This window comes from Haliotis rubra, unplaced genomic scaffold (assembly GCF_003918875.1).
Source record: "Haliotis rubra isolate DU_JTF1 unplaced genomic scaffold, ASM391887v1 Scf404, whole genome shotgun sequence".
In the NCBI taxonomy this organism is placed as follows: domain Eukaryota; kingdom Metazoa; phylum Mollusca; class Gastropoda; order Lepetellida; family Haliotidae; genus Haliotis; species Haliotis rubra.
Window position 1 is genome coordinate 464,292 of NW_025767085.1, and position 15,478 is coordinate 479,769.

Consider the following 15,478-nt stretch of genomic DNA (forward strand, 5'->3'; position numbering starts at 1 on the left):
GACATGTTTATCATGTTCCTGAACACCTGTGTAATCACTGATTCCAATTAACCTTTATGCCACATGGAATCTGTTTCAAGACTGGTTGTTCTCAGGGGTTGCTGGCTTATATCTATGTAGGAGTACTGGTAATTCAAGTTTCAAGTTTTCCTATTTTAAGAATTAAAAGTACTGGTGTCTACTTTAAATGAAAATAGCAACATATGCTTTTCAGAGATTATTTTAAGAATGACATTATTTCTAAATTTAGAACTCCAAATGATGGACCAATGTCTGCCAGTTTCCACTCATCATTGCAGAGGTGCATTAATTTAAAAGAAATGCTGAAGTATGTTGTATTTTCTTTAACACTTTAAAAATGGTAACCAGCTACCATGGTCTGTCTGAACAATGTGTCATGTATTCAAAGTCTGAAGGTTCATCAATCTCGAGTTTTCACTTGTATTTTCTGCTATCAGTAAAATCAGAGTTACTTTTACCTTTGATTATGTGTACACTTCTCTGGAAAAACATGGCTGTTTCATGGAACTTCTACAATGTATATTGTATACCACTCAGAACTATTTAAACAATGCCAATTCTTTCATATTACTATAGTCAGCCTACCTAGCCATGACAGTAAGTAAGGGGTGTTCTTCAACATCTTTGAGTAGTACCTGTCCGCTTTGTCAGTAATCTTAGGCTATAAAATAAGTCTCTGATTCTCAGGCAATGAAAAATGAGGCCAAGAGTGCACCTGAAAGTCCCTCTATACTTGGAAGAGTATGGGCATTGCAGTTGCCCTAAAAGAATTACACAACAGTGCAAGTATGGAAACGTTCTTAACCATGTATTTAGCAACGATAAATGTTAAATTACACATTGCTACATATAATATGTAAGAAGTAGAACAAAACTATATTGCTTTCACATTGCTATTCTGTCAGCCATGGAGGAACATGAAGGTCAAAGGTAAATAAAATTTCATACATCTTCATATTATCATATGACAAAATAATGATGATATGCACCATTCATTCATGTGAGATATATTTATATGGTTTCAGGGTGAAAAACCTTTTGTCAAAGAATCATAAAATTGTAAATGTCTCATATATATGAACAAATGCGTCTCAAAAAGATTGTTTCTGAATTACCCATTCATGCCTGAGAACCAGAAATGTTACTTTTTAGCCTCTATTCATCACTATTACCTACTTGCCTTTGAATAAAGAGCAGACAGAGGAAATAACTTCACAAAAAAATATGACCGTGGTACAAATCGACTTTCTGAGAGCATCATTAGTTGTTTGTTTGTTTGTTGCAAAAGACTGTACTCGGCAATATTCCAGCCATGTGACAGCAGTCCGTAAACAATCAAGTCTGGACCAGACAATCCAGTGATTGATATCATTAGCATCGATTTTCACAATTGACATACGATGGCATGGTTGAACCAAGATTGTAAGCCCGACCATCCTAACCCCTAGTCGCCTCTTACGACAAGGATGGGTTGCTGAAGACCAGTTCTAACCAGACAGACAGCCTCATTGGAAACATTTACTGCTGCAGTAACAACATATCATATCTCTGCCTCACTGAATTATCTTCCATCATAACGATCTTAAAATGGAACAATATTACATCAGATAATATTATACAGAGATTGCAATATTAAGAAAAGGCAAATAAAAGTAAGCAGAATGCAAACAGCTTGATTAAATGGCCTCACATCTAACACAGGCATGGGTAGATGGGAGATCCCCTACCTTCTTGTCCCCGCCTCCAGCTTGATGCTTGGCATTGTCCAGGGAACCGATACGAGGCGTTACACTATCCAAGCTCAGCTTCTTGTTCTCTATCTTCACATTTCCCCCTCCTGAAGAAGAACATCAGATCTTGCTATAGAACAGACCACTCAGAAGAAACTTCTTGACAAAAATGATAAACGAGAAGAATAATGTTAAGAGCAGATTTTTTCACCTTCCAGATCATTTGAACATGTGAATGCATATATATTAACTTGGTACCTGTCCCTCTACTACATGGGTACCCGCCTTGGGTCTCAAGTCACAAACATATAAAGGTCAGAAAAATGCTTGTGTAGTCAAACTGAGTGAGTGAGTGAGTTTTAGTTTTAGAAATATTCAAACAATATCATGGTGGGGGACACCAGAAATGGGCTTCACATATTGTACCCATGTGGTAATGATTTGTAAATATTAGCAATCTGTATAGTAGGTAACCATGGAGTTTCTGAATGAATGTTTGTCATAAAACTATATATAACACACTACATATTGGTGGGCCTTTGGGTACCCAGGTCCTATTGACGACCCAGCCGACCCAAGTATTCCGAGTTAACAATTCCAGGACAACATCCCAGGAAATTTATTATCTTTCCTACAGGTTTACAAGCAGTAGCTATGTTTTATCTTGAGGCCATAATTTATTGATTATTTCCATTCATCTCGGTCTGCCTCCAGAAGCTTGGGTTTACCTCAAGGCCATGATAAATTGATCATTCGATAGTCTCTGCATGCCTCAGTACCAAAGGACCCACATCACATCATCAAATTGTCTTTTTTGTGTCCTTATTTCTTCATTTATACATTCATGTTAACAGATGCAGTTAACAGTCATTGAATATTTGAAAAAGAAACATTATGTTACATTTTTATTTAAATTATATGCCAATGTATTATCTAGTTTAGTGTGGCTTCAGGAAACTTCAAGTCTTATGATGGCTCAATGGCTGTCTTAATGTACATCTGTATTGAGACTGTCCATGAAGATGTGTGACCTATTGCTACCTAGACATCAACCAGGTTTTCTGTGACCTATGATTGTGCTGTCTGCAGGTTTTCTGTGACCTATGATTGTGCTGTCTGCAGGTTCTCTGTGACCTATGATTGTGCTGTCTGCAGGTTCTCTGTGACCTGTGATTGTGCTGTCTGCAGGTTCTCTGTGACCTGTGATTGTGCTGTCTGCAGGTTTTCTGTGACCTGTGATTGTGCTGTCTGCAGGTTCTCTGTGACCTGTGATTGTGGTGTTTGCGGGGTTTCTGTGACCTATGATTGTGCTGTCTGCAGGTTCTCTGTGACCTATGATTGTGCTGTCTGCAGGTTCTCTGTGACCTGTGATTGTGGTGTTTGCGGGGTTTCTGTGACCTATGATTGTGGTGTCTACGGGTTCACTGTGACCAATGATTGTGCTGTCTACAGGTTTTCTGTGACCTATGATTGTGCTGTCTGCAGGTTCTCTGTGACCTGTGATTGTGGTATCTGCAGGTTTTCAGTGATCTATGATTTTGCTGTCTGCGGGTTCACTGTGACCAATGATTGTGCTGTCTGCAGGTTCACTGTGACCAATGATTGTGCTGTCTGCAGGTTTTATGTGATCTATGATTGTGGTGTCTGCAGGTTTTCTGTGACCTATGATTTTGCTGTCTGCAGGTTCTCTGTGACCTGTTACTGTGGTGTCTACAGGTTCTCTGTGACCTATGATTGTGCTGTCTGCAGGTTCTCTGTGACCTATGATTGTGCTGTCTGCAGGTTCTCTGTGACCTATGATTGTGCTGTCTGCAGGTTCTCTGTGACCTGTGATTGTGCTGTCTGCAGGTTCTCTGTGACCTGTGATTGTGCTGTCTGAAGGTTCTCTGTGATCTATGATTGTGCTGTCTGCAGGTTCTCTGTGACCTGTGATTGTGGTGTCTGCGGGGTTTCTGTGACCTATGATTGTGGTGTCTACGGGTTCACTGTGACCAATGATTGTGCTGTCTACAGGTTCACTGTGACCAATGATTGTGCTGTCTGCAGGTTTTCTTTGATCTATGATTGTGGTGTCTGCAGGTTTTCTGTGACCTATGATTTTGCTGTCTGCAGGTTCTCTGTGACCTGTGACTGTGGTGTCTACAGGTTCTCTGTGACATATGATTGTGCTGTCTGCAGGTTTTCTGTGACCAATGATTGTGCTGTCTGCAGGTTCACTGTGACCAATGATTGTGCTGTCTACAGGTTCTCTGTGACCTGTGATTGTGGTGTCTGCAGGTTCTCTGTGACCTGTGACTGTGGTGTCTACAGGTTCTCTGTGACCTATGATTGTGCTGCGTGCAGGTTTTCTGTGACCAATGATTGTTCTGTCTGCAGGTTCTCTGTGAGCTATGATTGTGCTGTCTGCAGGTTCTCTGTGACCTGTGATTGTGCTGTCTGCAGGTTCTCTGACCTATGATTGTGCTGTCTGCAGGTTCTCTGTGACCTGTGATTGTGCTGTCTGCAGGTTCTCTGTGACCTATGATTGTGCTGTCTGCAGGTTCTCTGTGACCTGTGATTGTGCTGTCTGCAGGTTCTCTGTGACCTATGATTGTGCTGTCTGCAGGTTCTCTGACCTATGATTGTGCTGTCTGCAGGTTCTCTGTGACCTGTGATTGTGCTGTCTGCAGGTTCTCTGTGACCTATGATTGTGCTGTCTGCAGGTTCTCTGTGACCTGTGATTGTGCTGTCTGCAGGTTTTCTGTGACCTGTGATTGTGGTGTCTGCAGGCAGACTGAAGGTTCTACCCACCAGGTTTGTGCTGGAGCTTGTCCTTGGAGCCAACTCTGCTGGACACAGATGTATAGTCCGTCTTCTTTGTTACAATCCTCACCTGCAACAATTCACAGTTTAATCTTAGCATACAAGAACAGTTCACATGAGTGATCCTTATTCTTATGAAGAACACACATGCATGACTCTTACTCACAAGAACACACAAATGTGACCCTTGTTTCCAATAAGAATGGTTTGCATGAGTGATCCTTATTCTCAACAACAGTTCATACAAGAGACTCTTACTGACAAGAAGGGTTCACATGTGTTAGACTTATTCACCAGAATGGTTTACACAAGCAACCTTTTCTTGCAGCAAGAATGGTTCGCATGAGTGATCCTTATTCACAGCAAGAAGAGTTCCAATGACTGATGTCTATACAGACATGGTCAATCAGCTGGCCCTTATTACAACATACACCATACTTACAATTTCACACAACACTGCAATGAGCCAGAATGAATCATAATAATAATCAAAAGAATAAAATTAGGAGTTAAGTTCAGAAGTCCTACATTTCCTCCTCCAGGGGTGTGCTTGGCTTTATCCATGGATCCTATCTTTGATCTCACACCAGACAAATTAGGTGAGGGTGACTTGACCGGGGTGGTACGAGGGGTGCCAGGTTTGGGGGAGGCCCGAGATGCTGGTGAGGCGTGAGCATCAATTCGAGCTTCTGCCTTATACTCCTTCTTCTCACTGAAGATCTGGATATCTCCACCACCAGGGCGGTAGTCGGGCCGCTTCGAGTCAATCCCATACTTTTTCCTTTCTAAGCTCTGAAACATAAAGGTGAAGGTCAGGATGGAAGCTATTTCTGGCATATGAGAGCATATGATGCAAAATTTGGAATCAAACCTAGGTCTTTGAACACAAGACAACAAACGGACCACTGTGCTACCCTTCCATGTATAGACACCCAGTTTGGATGTGGAGCAACGGTAAGCTCCTTGCAAAGTACAGGATCTGGTTGTGAGACTTGGATAATTAACTATTATACCCTGGTGGCATGAGATGTTGGTCATATTACCAATCATTGGTCCACCTGGTCCAGAATATTATTTACAGTCTCTGTCATATTGGTACAATATTATCAACAGGGGCTTCTATCAACACAGAACAAAATATGATTGAACTGAGTCACTTGTGTTGTGATCTGGTCGTTAGTGTCAGAGGATGTGTAATATGCCTGACAAGAGGTGACACAGAATCCTTGTAATCACTTGACAAATGCAGACTACTGTTGACCACAGTAAGCAAATGTCCTGAAACATTGAGTAATCTGATCAGCACCAACATGTCCACATGTTCGTTATCCACAGGTAAACACTTGCAGTGCGTTGTGGGAGTTGACATTCATTAACATGATCTTACTCCTCACACTCAACACGTCACCTATGACCAGGGGTAAATATCAGCCATTCAGACTGCCACCCGCATCAGATGGAACATCTCATCTCTGCTCTCTGTAACTCTCTACAATTTTGTTGGCCATGGATTCAAACAGAAGATGTGTATATGGTGATTCTAGATGCTATCATGAACATCTCATAAACATCAACAAAAACTGGGCCAAAGCGAACTTGACACTACACATACCGTAACTTTCATACTGCAGCAAAGAGCTACAACATTTGTAGATGATCTAAGATGATCGTAACTCCTATAATGCCACATGGACTTATTACAGCTACATTAACACCTGGTGTCACACTGATTGTCAGTGATCTGTACACATACACAGCACTTTCCTTCTATACTAGTGGAATCGGTACATCGATACAAGCCATTATCTGGCACTGAAGTTTAATTAATGACAAATTTTATGCATAACAATTTCTTTCATTTTGTAAGCATGATGTTTCAATACAGATTCTTGTACTGTTGTCAACCAGGAATCTGTATTGAACATCTCGCTTATAAATATGAAATAAAAGAAGTTATCGATAAAATTTGCATTTATGGTTCTTCCAAACTTTGAAAAGGCAATCAAAGAATGATGCTTAATATTTTACACATAACCTTCTGTACTGGTGAGGAATAGGTCATCATGAAATATATTATTAATAGTGCCAGGAATCAAAACCATGTATCCACCTCATTCATAATAGATATCCATAGCATCAAAACATAGCACAGTTACACCCTTCTGGTGTAGGTGAACACTTTAGAACATTCATCAACTCGGTCAACATGTCCTAAATACAGACAAAACAACACAATAATCAATGGCAATAAACACTTAATGGCCACCCACCCTCTTTATAGCAAATCAGACCAGCATTCTGAAGAATTTATGTCAGTGTTCAGGGAAACCCTACATGGAACTGCAATCATTCTATACGTCAGCACCTCCTTGATAAATCATCGTGTGACAAAGAAACACCATGGATATTTCCATATTGGTTGGTACTTGTCTGGGTATGTTATTCAATGCATGCAATTGCAATTCAAACAAAAAATCAACTGAATACTGAAAACACATGCAGTCAAAGTAATCACTCATTCCACACATACCAGAATCTTTAGGTTTGCAGTTCAAATCCTAGACAAAACCTGACTATCATTCTTGATTTGTCAGCACCATACTCAATATGTCATACTGAAATGGAGCTGTCATACTGTTTAGAAAGGCCTTCAGACTTACTATCTTGCTCACCTTATCACACATGTAAACCAGTTTACTCTTAAAGTGTGGAGTAATTAAAAACATAATCGTATTGGGTATACAGAATCATTTCTTTCACTGTTGACAGCTTATGTTCCAGAATACTTTCATTTTATTTTCATCAATATCAAATCTGCAGCAAGGTATTATATATATATACTACTAAAAAAATGTTTAAAAACACCTGATTCTTTTCATATGACCATATGGCATCTGACTGAGTACCTATAGTCATATGAGCGAGCGAGTAAGCGCGTGAGTTTTACACCGCTTTTAGCAATATTCCGGCAATATCATGGTGGGTGACACCAGAAATGGGCTTTACACATTGTACCCATGTGGGGACTCGAACCCAGGTCTTCAGTGTGACTTTGAGTTTTACACAGCTTTTAGCAATATTTCGGCAATATCGAATGCTTTAACCACTTGGCTACGCCACTGCCCTATAGTCATAAGAATTAATCAGGTATTCCTCAACCCTTTTTAATAGCACATATAGACACGGTCCTTATATTATTAACCCCTACCTCAGCTGAGTGAAACCTTCATTCATTCTCTATGTTTGTGTAGTCAGTTAGAGAAATGTAATCATATTATTAATGTACGTAAGTAAACCTATTTGCTCTTCATTTGGCAAAGCTTCAGTCAGCATGTTTTGGTAAACAAGAATGTGTATTGTTCATTCACTCCTGTGAAGTCCAACACCTACAGGGTACTGTTCAAACAGTGAACAGTTCACCCTACTTAATGTACAAACACAAACATGGTCGGTACACGAACAGCATTCCATAGTCACCAGTTAAGTGAAAACACATACAGAGGAGGGGATCCAATATGTAGAACATGTATATGTATATTAGGGGTGGGTATTGCAGAGAATTTTCTTATTGCGATATATTGCGATGTGAAAGCATATATTGCGATATGTATTACAATATATTGCAAGAAGTATTCTTAAACAAAACAATACGTGTAGTCGAGTTAATGCTTGATTTATAAAGCATGAACACAACAAAATAACTATGCTTGATTAAGTTTTAATAAAATCTTTTAATCATGACAAAACAAAAACTGTAAATAATATTTAGCACAAATGAAACAAGGAAATATCCGAAGATTTCCGAGTGTTACGAAGTTTTCCGAATGAAAGTCAAAATACCAGTTTTCAATCAGCGTATCGCAATACGTATCATTTTCATGTCTGAACCGGTAAATACCGGTAAACCGGTTATATTGTGCAGCCGTAATGTATATGTCACTCTTGTTTGACCAAAGTAAAAGGATCCATACCGAAACGTACCATCATGATGAAATATAGAAGTAATGCCATGCATAAATATCTTTTCTTAATTTACTGTTAATTACCAGCTTCTAACAAAGTGTGACTCAAATAACCATAAAATATGTTTATACCTACCATGCTTTTAACATATACTAATATTTACTAATAGTCTCTGTCCTGTCACTTGTGGTATAGTTTTGGTCAAATTGGGTATAATGAACTATGGTTATAACAAACTACAATTAGTGGCCTCATTGACTTTATGTATATCATCTAACTGGCAATAATTTGTTCATTAATATATTTATTAATAATATTTCAAAGCAACTTTGTCTCTGGGTTGGAAAAATAGTAGGGAAATAACCATGACATTAATGACTATCACCAAAACATTTTTTCTTAAATGTACCCCGTTTAACACAATTATTCAGCATTTTTTACTTCATGCAGTGACGATTCATTCAATGTTAGGCCAGACCAATTTTATTTCTAGTTTTACAGATTTTTGTCCTCAGAAAACCTAAAGGCAGGAGGGGAAAAAAATAAAAATAAAAATAAATAAATACTAAAAGTATTTTACTTTTGGCAATTTATAAAGTGTATATGGGGCAAAACACAATCTAAAAAAAACTTTTCTTGTACATTTAGAAGTTTGACAATAAAACATTAGGATTTTATTTTCTGGGCAGGGAAAATTAACTTCTATTTTTTTCTTATTCTTGAAAAGTATGACCGGCGGATCTGTAAAACAAGAATTAAAATTGGTCTGGCCTAAAAAGTAATATTTGCGTTGAGCCAAATCTACTTGTTGATTCATCTTGTTGAGAGCAGAGACCATATAATATATGGTCTCTGTTGTGAGCAGTGTTGGGAAAGTTTAAATTTTACAGTTTCTAGACAAAACATGATTCCCTTATGATAAACACATTAATGTTATATCCCTTCATATAGAGGGGTCTAGCATCAGGAGTTAATTATTCAAACAATAACAAGCTATATCACAAAAACTCAACCATTACTGAAATACAAAGGCATCTGGACATAAAAAAAATACATTAACTGATGCAACAATCATCCATAATTTATAATTTACAAAGCAGCATGACATGCAACGTTCATAAACTGAACAAAATCAAATTTTCTTTTCAACAGTCACATTTCCACATGACTGTGAAAAGACAACATATTTTTCCCTGCGTAAGAATCACTATAACCTAAGCCAAGCCCAGTAATGAGCACTGAACACGTGGGTAGATCAGGCCTCCATTAGCCTGACCCTACACCATTCAAACAACAACTGAGTCCACGGTCATTGAACAATTATCAACAAACACACATCACATCGATCCTTTAAACCATGACCCTAGCACACACGCTGAGCATAGTTCACTTACAACTACAGACATTCCTTCAGAAGTCCTCACTCTTACCATATCACTCTATTATCAAGCTGAGCTGGAAGTCTCATGATTCAACGGATTAGTCCGGATGGCTACTTTCCTGGATTCCTGAACATTCCCAGGCAACAAACATTCCGTGGAATGTCTCCCCCAATGCACATTCACCCGTTATCTGAACAGGCAATGACTTGGATGAGTCGTCAACTTTTGGCAAAAGTGGACAATTTGTATACCAGCTCCAGATCAATGGACAAATGACCCATATCAATACTAAGATCCTTTTAATTCATGGCCAGAATATAATTAGGCTCCACTCATGATCGATTGGTACAATGGCTGAATAGCTGAAAATGTCAACATTGGATTCTGGGACAGAAACGACACCAGACTTGCATACATATTACATCTAACTAGGAAATGTATTCTATGAATTTGCAGGTCCTTTGATAGCAAAACCTTTGTAACAGATGATGTGCATAACTCTTATTTACCGAACCAGATTGTTCAATTTCCTTCAACTAGTGATTAAAAGATATGATTGCTAACATACACAATGAATTCCACTGGTGCTGCAAACCCATAACATTATCATAACACACATGGTTGAGCCAGACCAAATGAATCTCCTGTTCTATAGATACTGATGGTTATTATTCAAGAATGAAGGCATCTCAGAAAATCGAAGAACATAATTATTCTCAGAATTGACTTGCAGAAATAAATGCAGAAACTAACTTATGTGGCTTTTTCAAGAAGAAAGTATTATAATTTATTCTTTGGATGTTAATGTTGTACCAATACTACCATACCAATAATTCCATACTAATATTAGGATCCAGAAGGGGGAGGGGGGGTCAACCCCACCCCCTCCCTTTGAAAATGACTGAAACACCTGAAACCACCACCCCACCCTCAAAATTCCTGGATCCGCCCATGACCATTCATAATTTATGGCTAGAGGGGGTTGGGGGATAATGATTTTTATGGAGAAGCATGTACAATGTGGATGACCCCCCGTAAAATGTATGTACAAAATAAGTGACCCCCCTGCTTGTCATGTACAAATTCAATGATCCCCCTCCCCTTCCCATAATTTCTGAACATAATTTTAAACATATTTTTATGTACAAAATTGCTGACCCCCCTAGTACGTGTGTACAAAATTGATGACCTCCCCTTAAAATCATCATCACCCCCCCTAGCCATAAATTATGAACGGTCACTTACTATCGTACCAATACCACCATACCAATACTATTCCACCAGTACTACTGTAGCCAAACTGCTGTACCAATACACATATACTACCATAACAATACCACAAATGTCTGATCAGTAAAAAATCATTTCAAGATGTTATAACTTAACTGAATGTTTGTAAATCTATATACTAACAGCACCTTACAACCAAGGCACCTTCAGTCACCACACACCTTCACATCTTTACAATATGATAGACTGATACCACACAAGGAGACACTTGAGATAAACAGCTAGGTAGCTATCGAGGCTACAAGTGGACATGACATTCATTTAAGTACCCTTAAACACAGATGCTTCTGTGGTAGCCAAAACAACTACACAACAGTCTGACACATAACACCTATACCTACATGAATATACCTGTAAATGTATCTGTTCTAATCAAACTGGGTGTAAGAGGAACGTATTCCAATATCACTCTCCTTATCTCGAGTTGTTTATTGGAGTAGTATGTCAGGCTTCGGCTAATGTAAACTCGACTGAAGACCCTCATATAACACACATGATGGCCATTCCTGCACCTTTATACTATATTCCTACCCTAAATCTTTTGTTAAATAATTCAATGTGAAATAAAATGCCAACGGGTATACTCTCAGGTGAGTAAATGGCCAATCGCAGGTAAAGAATTCAATACTTATTCCTTCCAAATGTCCTCATAAACATTCCTTGTTGACACGAGACGTACTGTGGTATTATCTGGTAATAGATGCCTGAAGACTGAATCAGTTTTATTGTCATCATTTTCATGAAATACATGACTTCGATAATTGGTATTTTCTTATTTCTATTGATTTTTCTTGCCCTGTAGACAGACCTTGCACAATCACTTCAAGGTTAATCAGGTATCTTCAATAACTTCAACAATCTCACAATAAACAACCCCCGAGGATAAATTCAATAAATCTACCTTGAAATGTGTTTGAATGCTGTAAGAGTTTACGTCAGTGGTACCTGAACTTCCTATCACCATTAATCTGTCAACAAGCTAACTTCAGCAGTGAATGAATTTGAATTTTAAAACAGCCATTCTAAATTCTTACATATGAAAGGTAATAATTATGCAAATTTCTAAGTCTCAGCAATTGGTTTCATATGTCAACAAAATCTACCTGTAGGTATCTGATCCTGACCTCCCTGTCAGCACAACATAGGTTGAGGTAACATGTCCTCAGTAGACCCAGGGTGACAGTTGGTGGAGGAAATTTATCCGAAAAGAAATTATGTATGTCTTGTTGAGTTTCTTTATGACTAGTACACATGATATTTTCCACCAAGCGAGGGAAGTTCAGTGACGTAATCCCCTGGCCACATTATCGCAATAGGACGTTAAAAGATGGTACTTGTTGTTACCAAGCCTAGCAGTCTTGAGTGAGTGAGTGAGTTTAGTTTTACGCCGCACTCAGCAATATTCAAGCTATTTGGCGGTGGTCTGTAAATTATCGAGTCTGGACCAGACAATCCAGTGATCAACAGCATGAACATCGATCTGCGCAATTGGGAACCGATGACATGTGTCAACCAAGTCAGCGAGCCTGACCACCCAATCCCCGTTAGTCACCTCTTACGACAAGCATAGCCGCCTTTTGTGGCAAGCATGGGTTGCTGAAGACCTATTCTACCCCGGATCTTCACGGGTCTGCAGTCTTGAAAGGATAAAACAAGGACTGGTCAGCTCTGTCTCTGTTGGCTAAAACTATAATACCAGCATAACTCAAGACTATACAACCAACAAGCATACACATCACTAAACTAATCCTTAATCTTAAACCTATGAATACACAACGCCATTTAGAAGGTCAAATGTAACACATGTTACATTTGGGATTACACTTTCTCAGTAAAGTACAGATTTTAGTACACCACTAGTGGTAGCCGTGGTAGCCGTGGTGGCTGAGCGGGTTAGATGGCTGACTGTGTCTGGCGACTAGGTGCCTGACTCTGAGGGTGTGGGTTCGAATCCTGTATGGTACCCAAACCAACAAAAGGACTAGAATCTGTACTTTACTGAGAAAGTGTAATCCCAAATATAACATGTATAACATTTACCTGATGTCACTTCACCTCATATGTGATATTTAAACATTGCAAAGAAAAAGATGGTGCAATCCGGCCACCAAGTATAACTGGGTCCCTTCCCGAGGAGCCAGGAGGTCAACAAGAGTCACCTCATGTTTCAATATTAAACTCAGTAATGGGAGCAACTCCAATCCCCTTACTTTACTCTGCTATTTTGTTATCTCTCCAGCACTGAACTGAGACGCCACCCATAACAGTGTTGACAAGGGTTGGTGTCACCCTCTTCTGGGGTCATTGTTTACATTATACACTAGCCATTGACCATCTCAAATACAACTTCAATGGTGAACCATGGTCTGATGGTCTCTTTGAAACTTGTTAGGAGTTTCTTGTGGAACCAGGCCACCTTACTGATGGTCACCTGATACAACAGTGTTCAGGTTAACAACAAAATTTGGGTATTTTTAGTATGAATCTGATATATTTGGAAGTATTTAACTAACAATTGTAAGTCTAGATTAGGTGAGCTATTGACACATTATGTGTATTTGAGAAAAATTGGAGATTTTATTAAACTTTCATAAGTCATTTATGTTTAGAACTGACTCACTGAGTGAGTGAGTGAATGAGTGAGTATGGTTTTATGCCGCTTTTAGCAATATTCCAGCAATATCACTGCAGGGAACACCAGGAATAGGCTTCACTCACTGTACCCATGTGGGGAATCAAACCCCGGGTCTACGGCATGACGAGCAAACGCTTTAACCACTGTGCTACCCCACCGCCTCCTTTTAGAACTGATTACAAGTGAGAAAATGTTTGACAGGTTTGATGTTGTAATATTATGAATACAGCTGGCTACATTATAGAAACCAAAGGAACAAAGAGTCCCCAATGCTCGGCGTATCATATGGAATGTTAATTGTTAGTAATTGTCCACTTATATCACAGACTCCACACAGAAGTTGGTCAGAGCAGGTCGTAACACCAAGGGTGTCAACATGTTACAGTGCATTTAGATTACATTCTGTTCCACGGGGTAAAGACTAATTATCATGCTCTCTCACGGCAAAAGTAAACCACATTCAACGACAACAGCTGCTGTAACTTCAGATGGTGCAGGAGATGACTTGAATCCTGTTGTCATATCTATATTATATTAATAACTATAAACATATCTGTAAACATCGTTGAATGTGCCATGCAGGTTATTGGTGACACCATTTGTCCTCCAAGCAGGTTTCATGGCTGACAAAGCAGGGATATTTATTGAATTCCCAACAGCTGTTGGCAGGCAAATTAGAAAAAAAAGTCATTATTTGAAAATTATAACTTTTTAAACTTCCCATTTCCTGAAATCAAAATGAGTGTAAGAGTTACTTTTACCAACACAATGTTATAAGTTGATTACTATGAGTTTGAAACTGTTTATTTCCAGTTGAGGAATGTTTAATGATATTTGGTACTAAATCTCTTCTAAGCATCCATGTTTCAACACCGCCAACATCACACAGTCAGCATCTGTGGCAGAAATTCTACAGTATCCATGCCAACCTGAAGCCCAAATGGAGAGCTGGGAAAGCTAAGCATCACTTCACAGAAACATTGCATATTTGGTAATTTTATGGATTTTTCTGGATATTATACTGGGTTGATTCAGCTCTGTTTATTCCATCGCACAGGCCCAATGTCATATCGCTTCATCTATGGATAAAAGCCTGTGAAACAGTCATGGAAACCTCTGCCAGTCATCTCCTGTACTGCTTGTCACAACAGTGTCCTACACATGTAGGCATCCCCTCTACATATCTCTCCACTATAAAGAGCACTGAGCTATGACCAGATATTCATGTTGATATAATGCTAACATACACAAAGCCAGATTAGGGATACAGTTTCCTTTCATTTGTAATTTGTTTACAACAAATATGCCTCAAAGTGAAGGCAATGATAACTGTTTTCATTACTAACAAAACAATTCAAAGGGCAAAATTCCTATCCTACAAATTGAAAAGGAAAAAATGTAATTATTCTGTAGAAATAAAGAAAACAGCCTTCATAATGCAATACAAAGTATAAGTTAATTCAATATTCCACAATATTCTAACAAAAATATTAAAGCTGAAGAAATAGGCTTTTACCTAATATAATATGACCATCTCAGAACTAATACAGTCTTTCATAGGCATTCAGAAGATGAAAGAACATGAAGACGTGAGATTTTATTGGATAAAAACATCTTTAATATTTAACAGTTCAGTAGTACTTCTTGCACCTTCA

General features: G+C 38.7%; 1 protein-coding gene across 13 annotated transcripts in view; it reads right to left on the bottom strand.

The window, feature by feature from the left end:
* The window catches only part of LOC124287689 (microtubule-associated protein tau-like), a 131,404-nt gene that overhangs the window by 27,698 nt on the left and 88,228 nt on the right, over positions 1 to 15,478 (bottom strand). For all 13 annotated transcript variants that reach the window (XM_046724208.1, XM_046724207.1, XM_046724200.1 and 10 more), the window contains 3 exons: positions 5,082 to 5,345; positions 4,542 to 4,623; positions 1,749 to 1,858 (listed from right to left, as the gene is read on the bottom strand). In XM_046724208.1, coding sequence (XP_046580164.1) covers positions 1,749 to 1,858; positions 4,542 to 4,623; positions 5,082 to 5,345 — 456 coding nt within the window. The remainder of the gene's footprint in view (positions 1 to 1,748; positions 1,859 to 4,541; positions 4,624 to 5,081; positions 5,346 to 15,478) is intronic.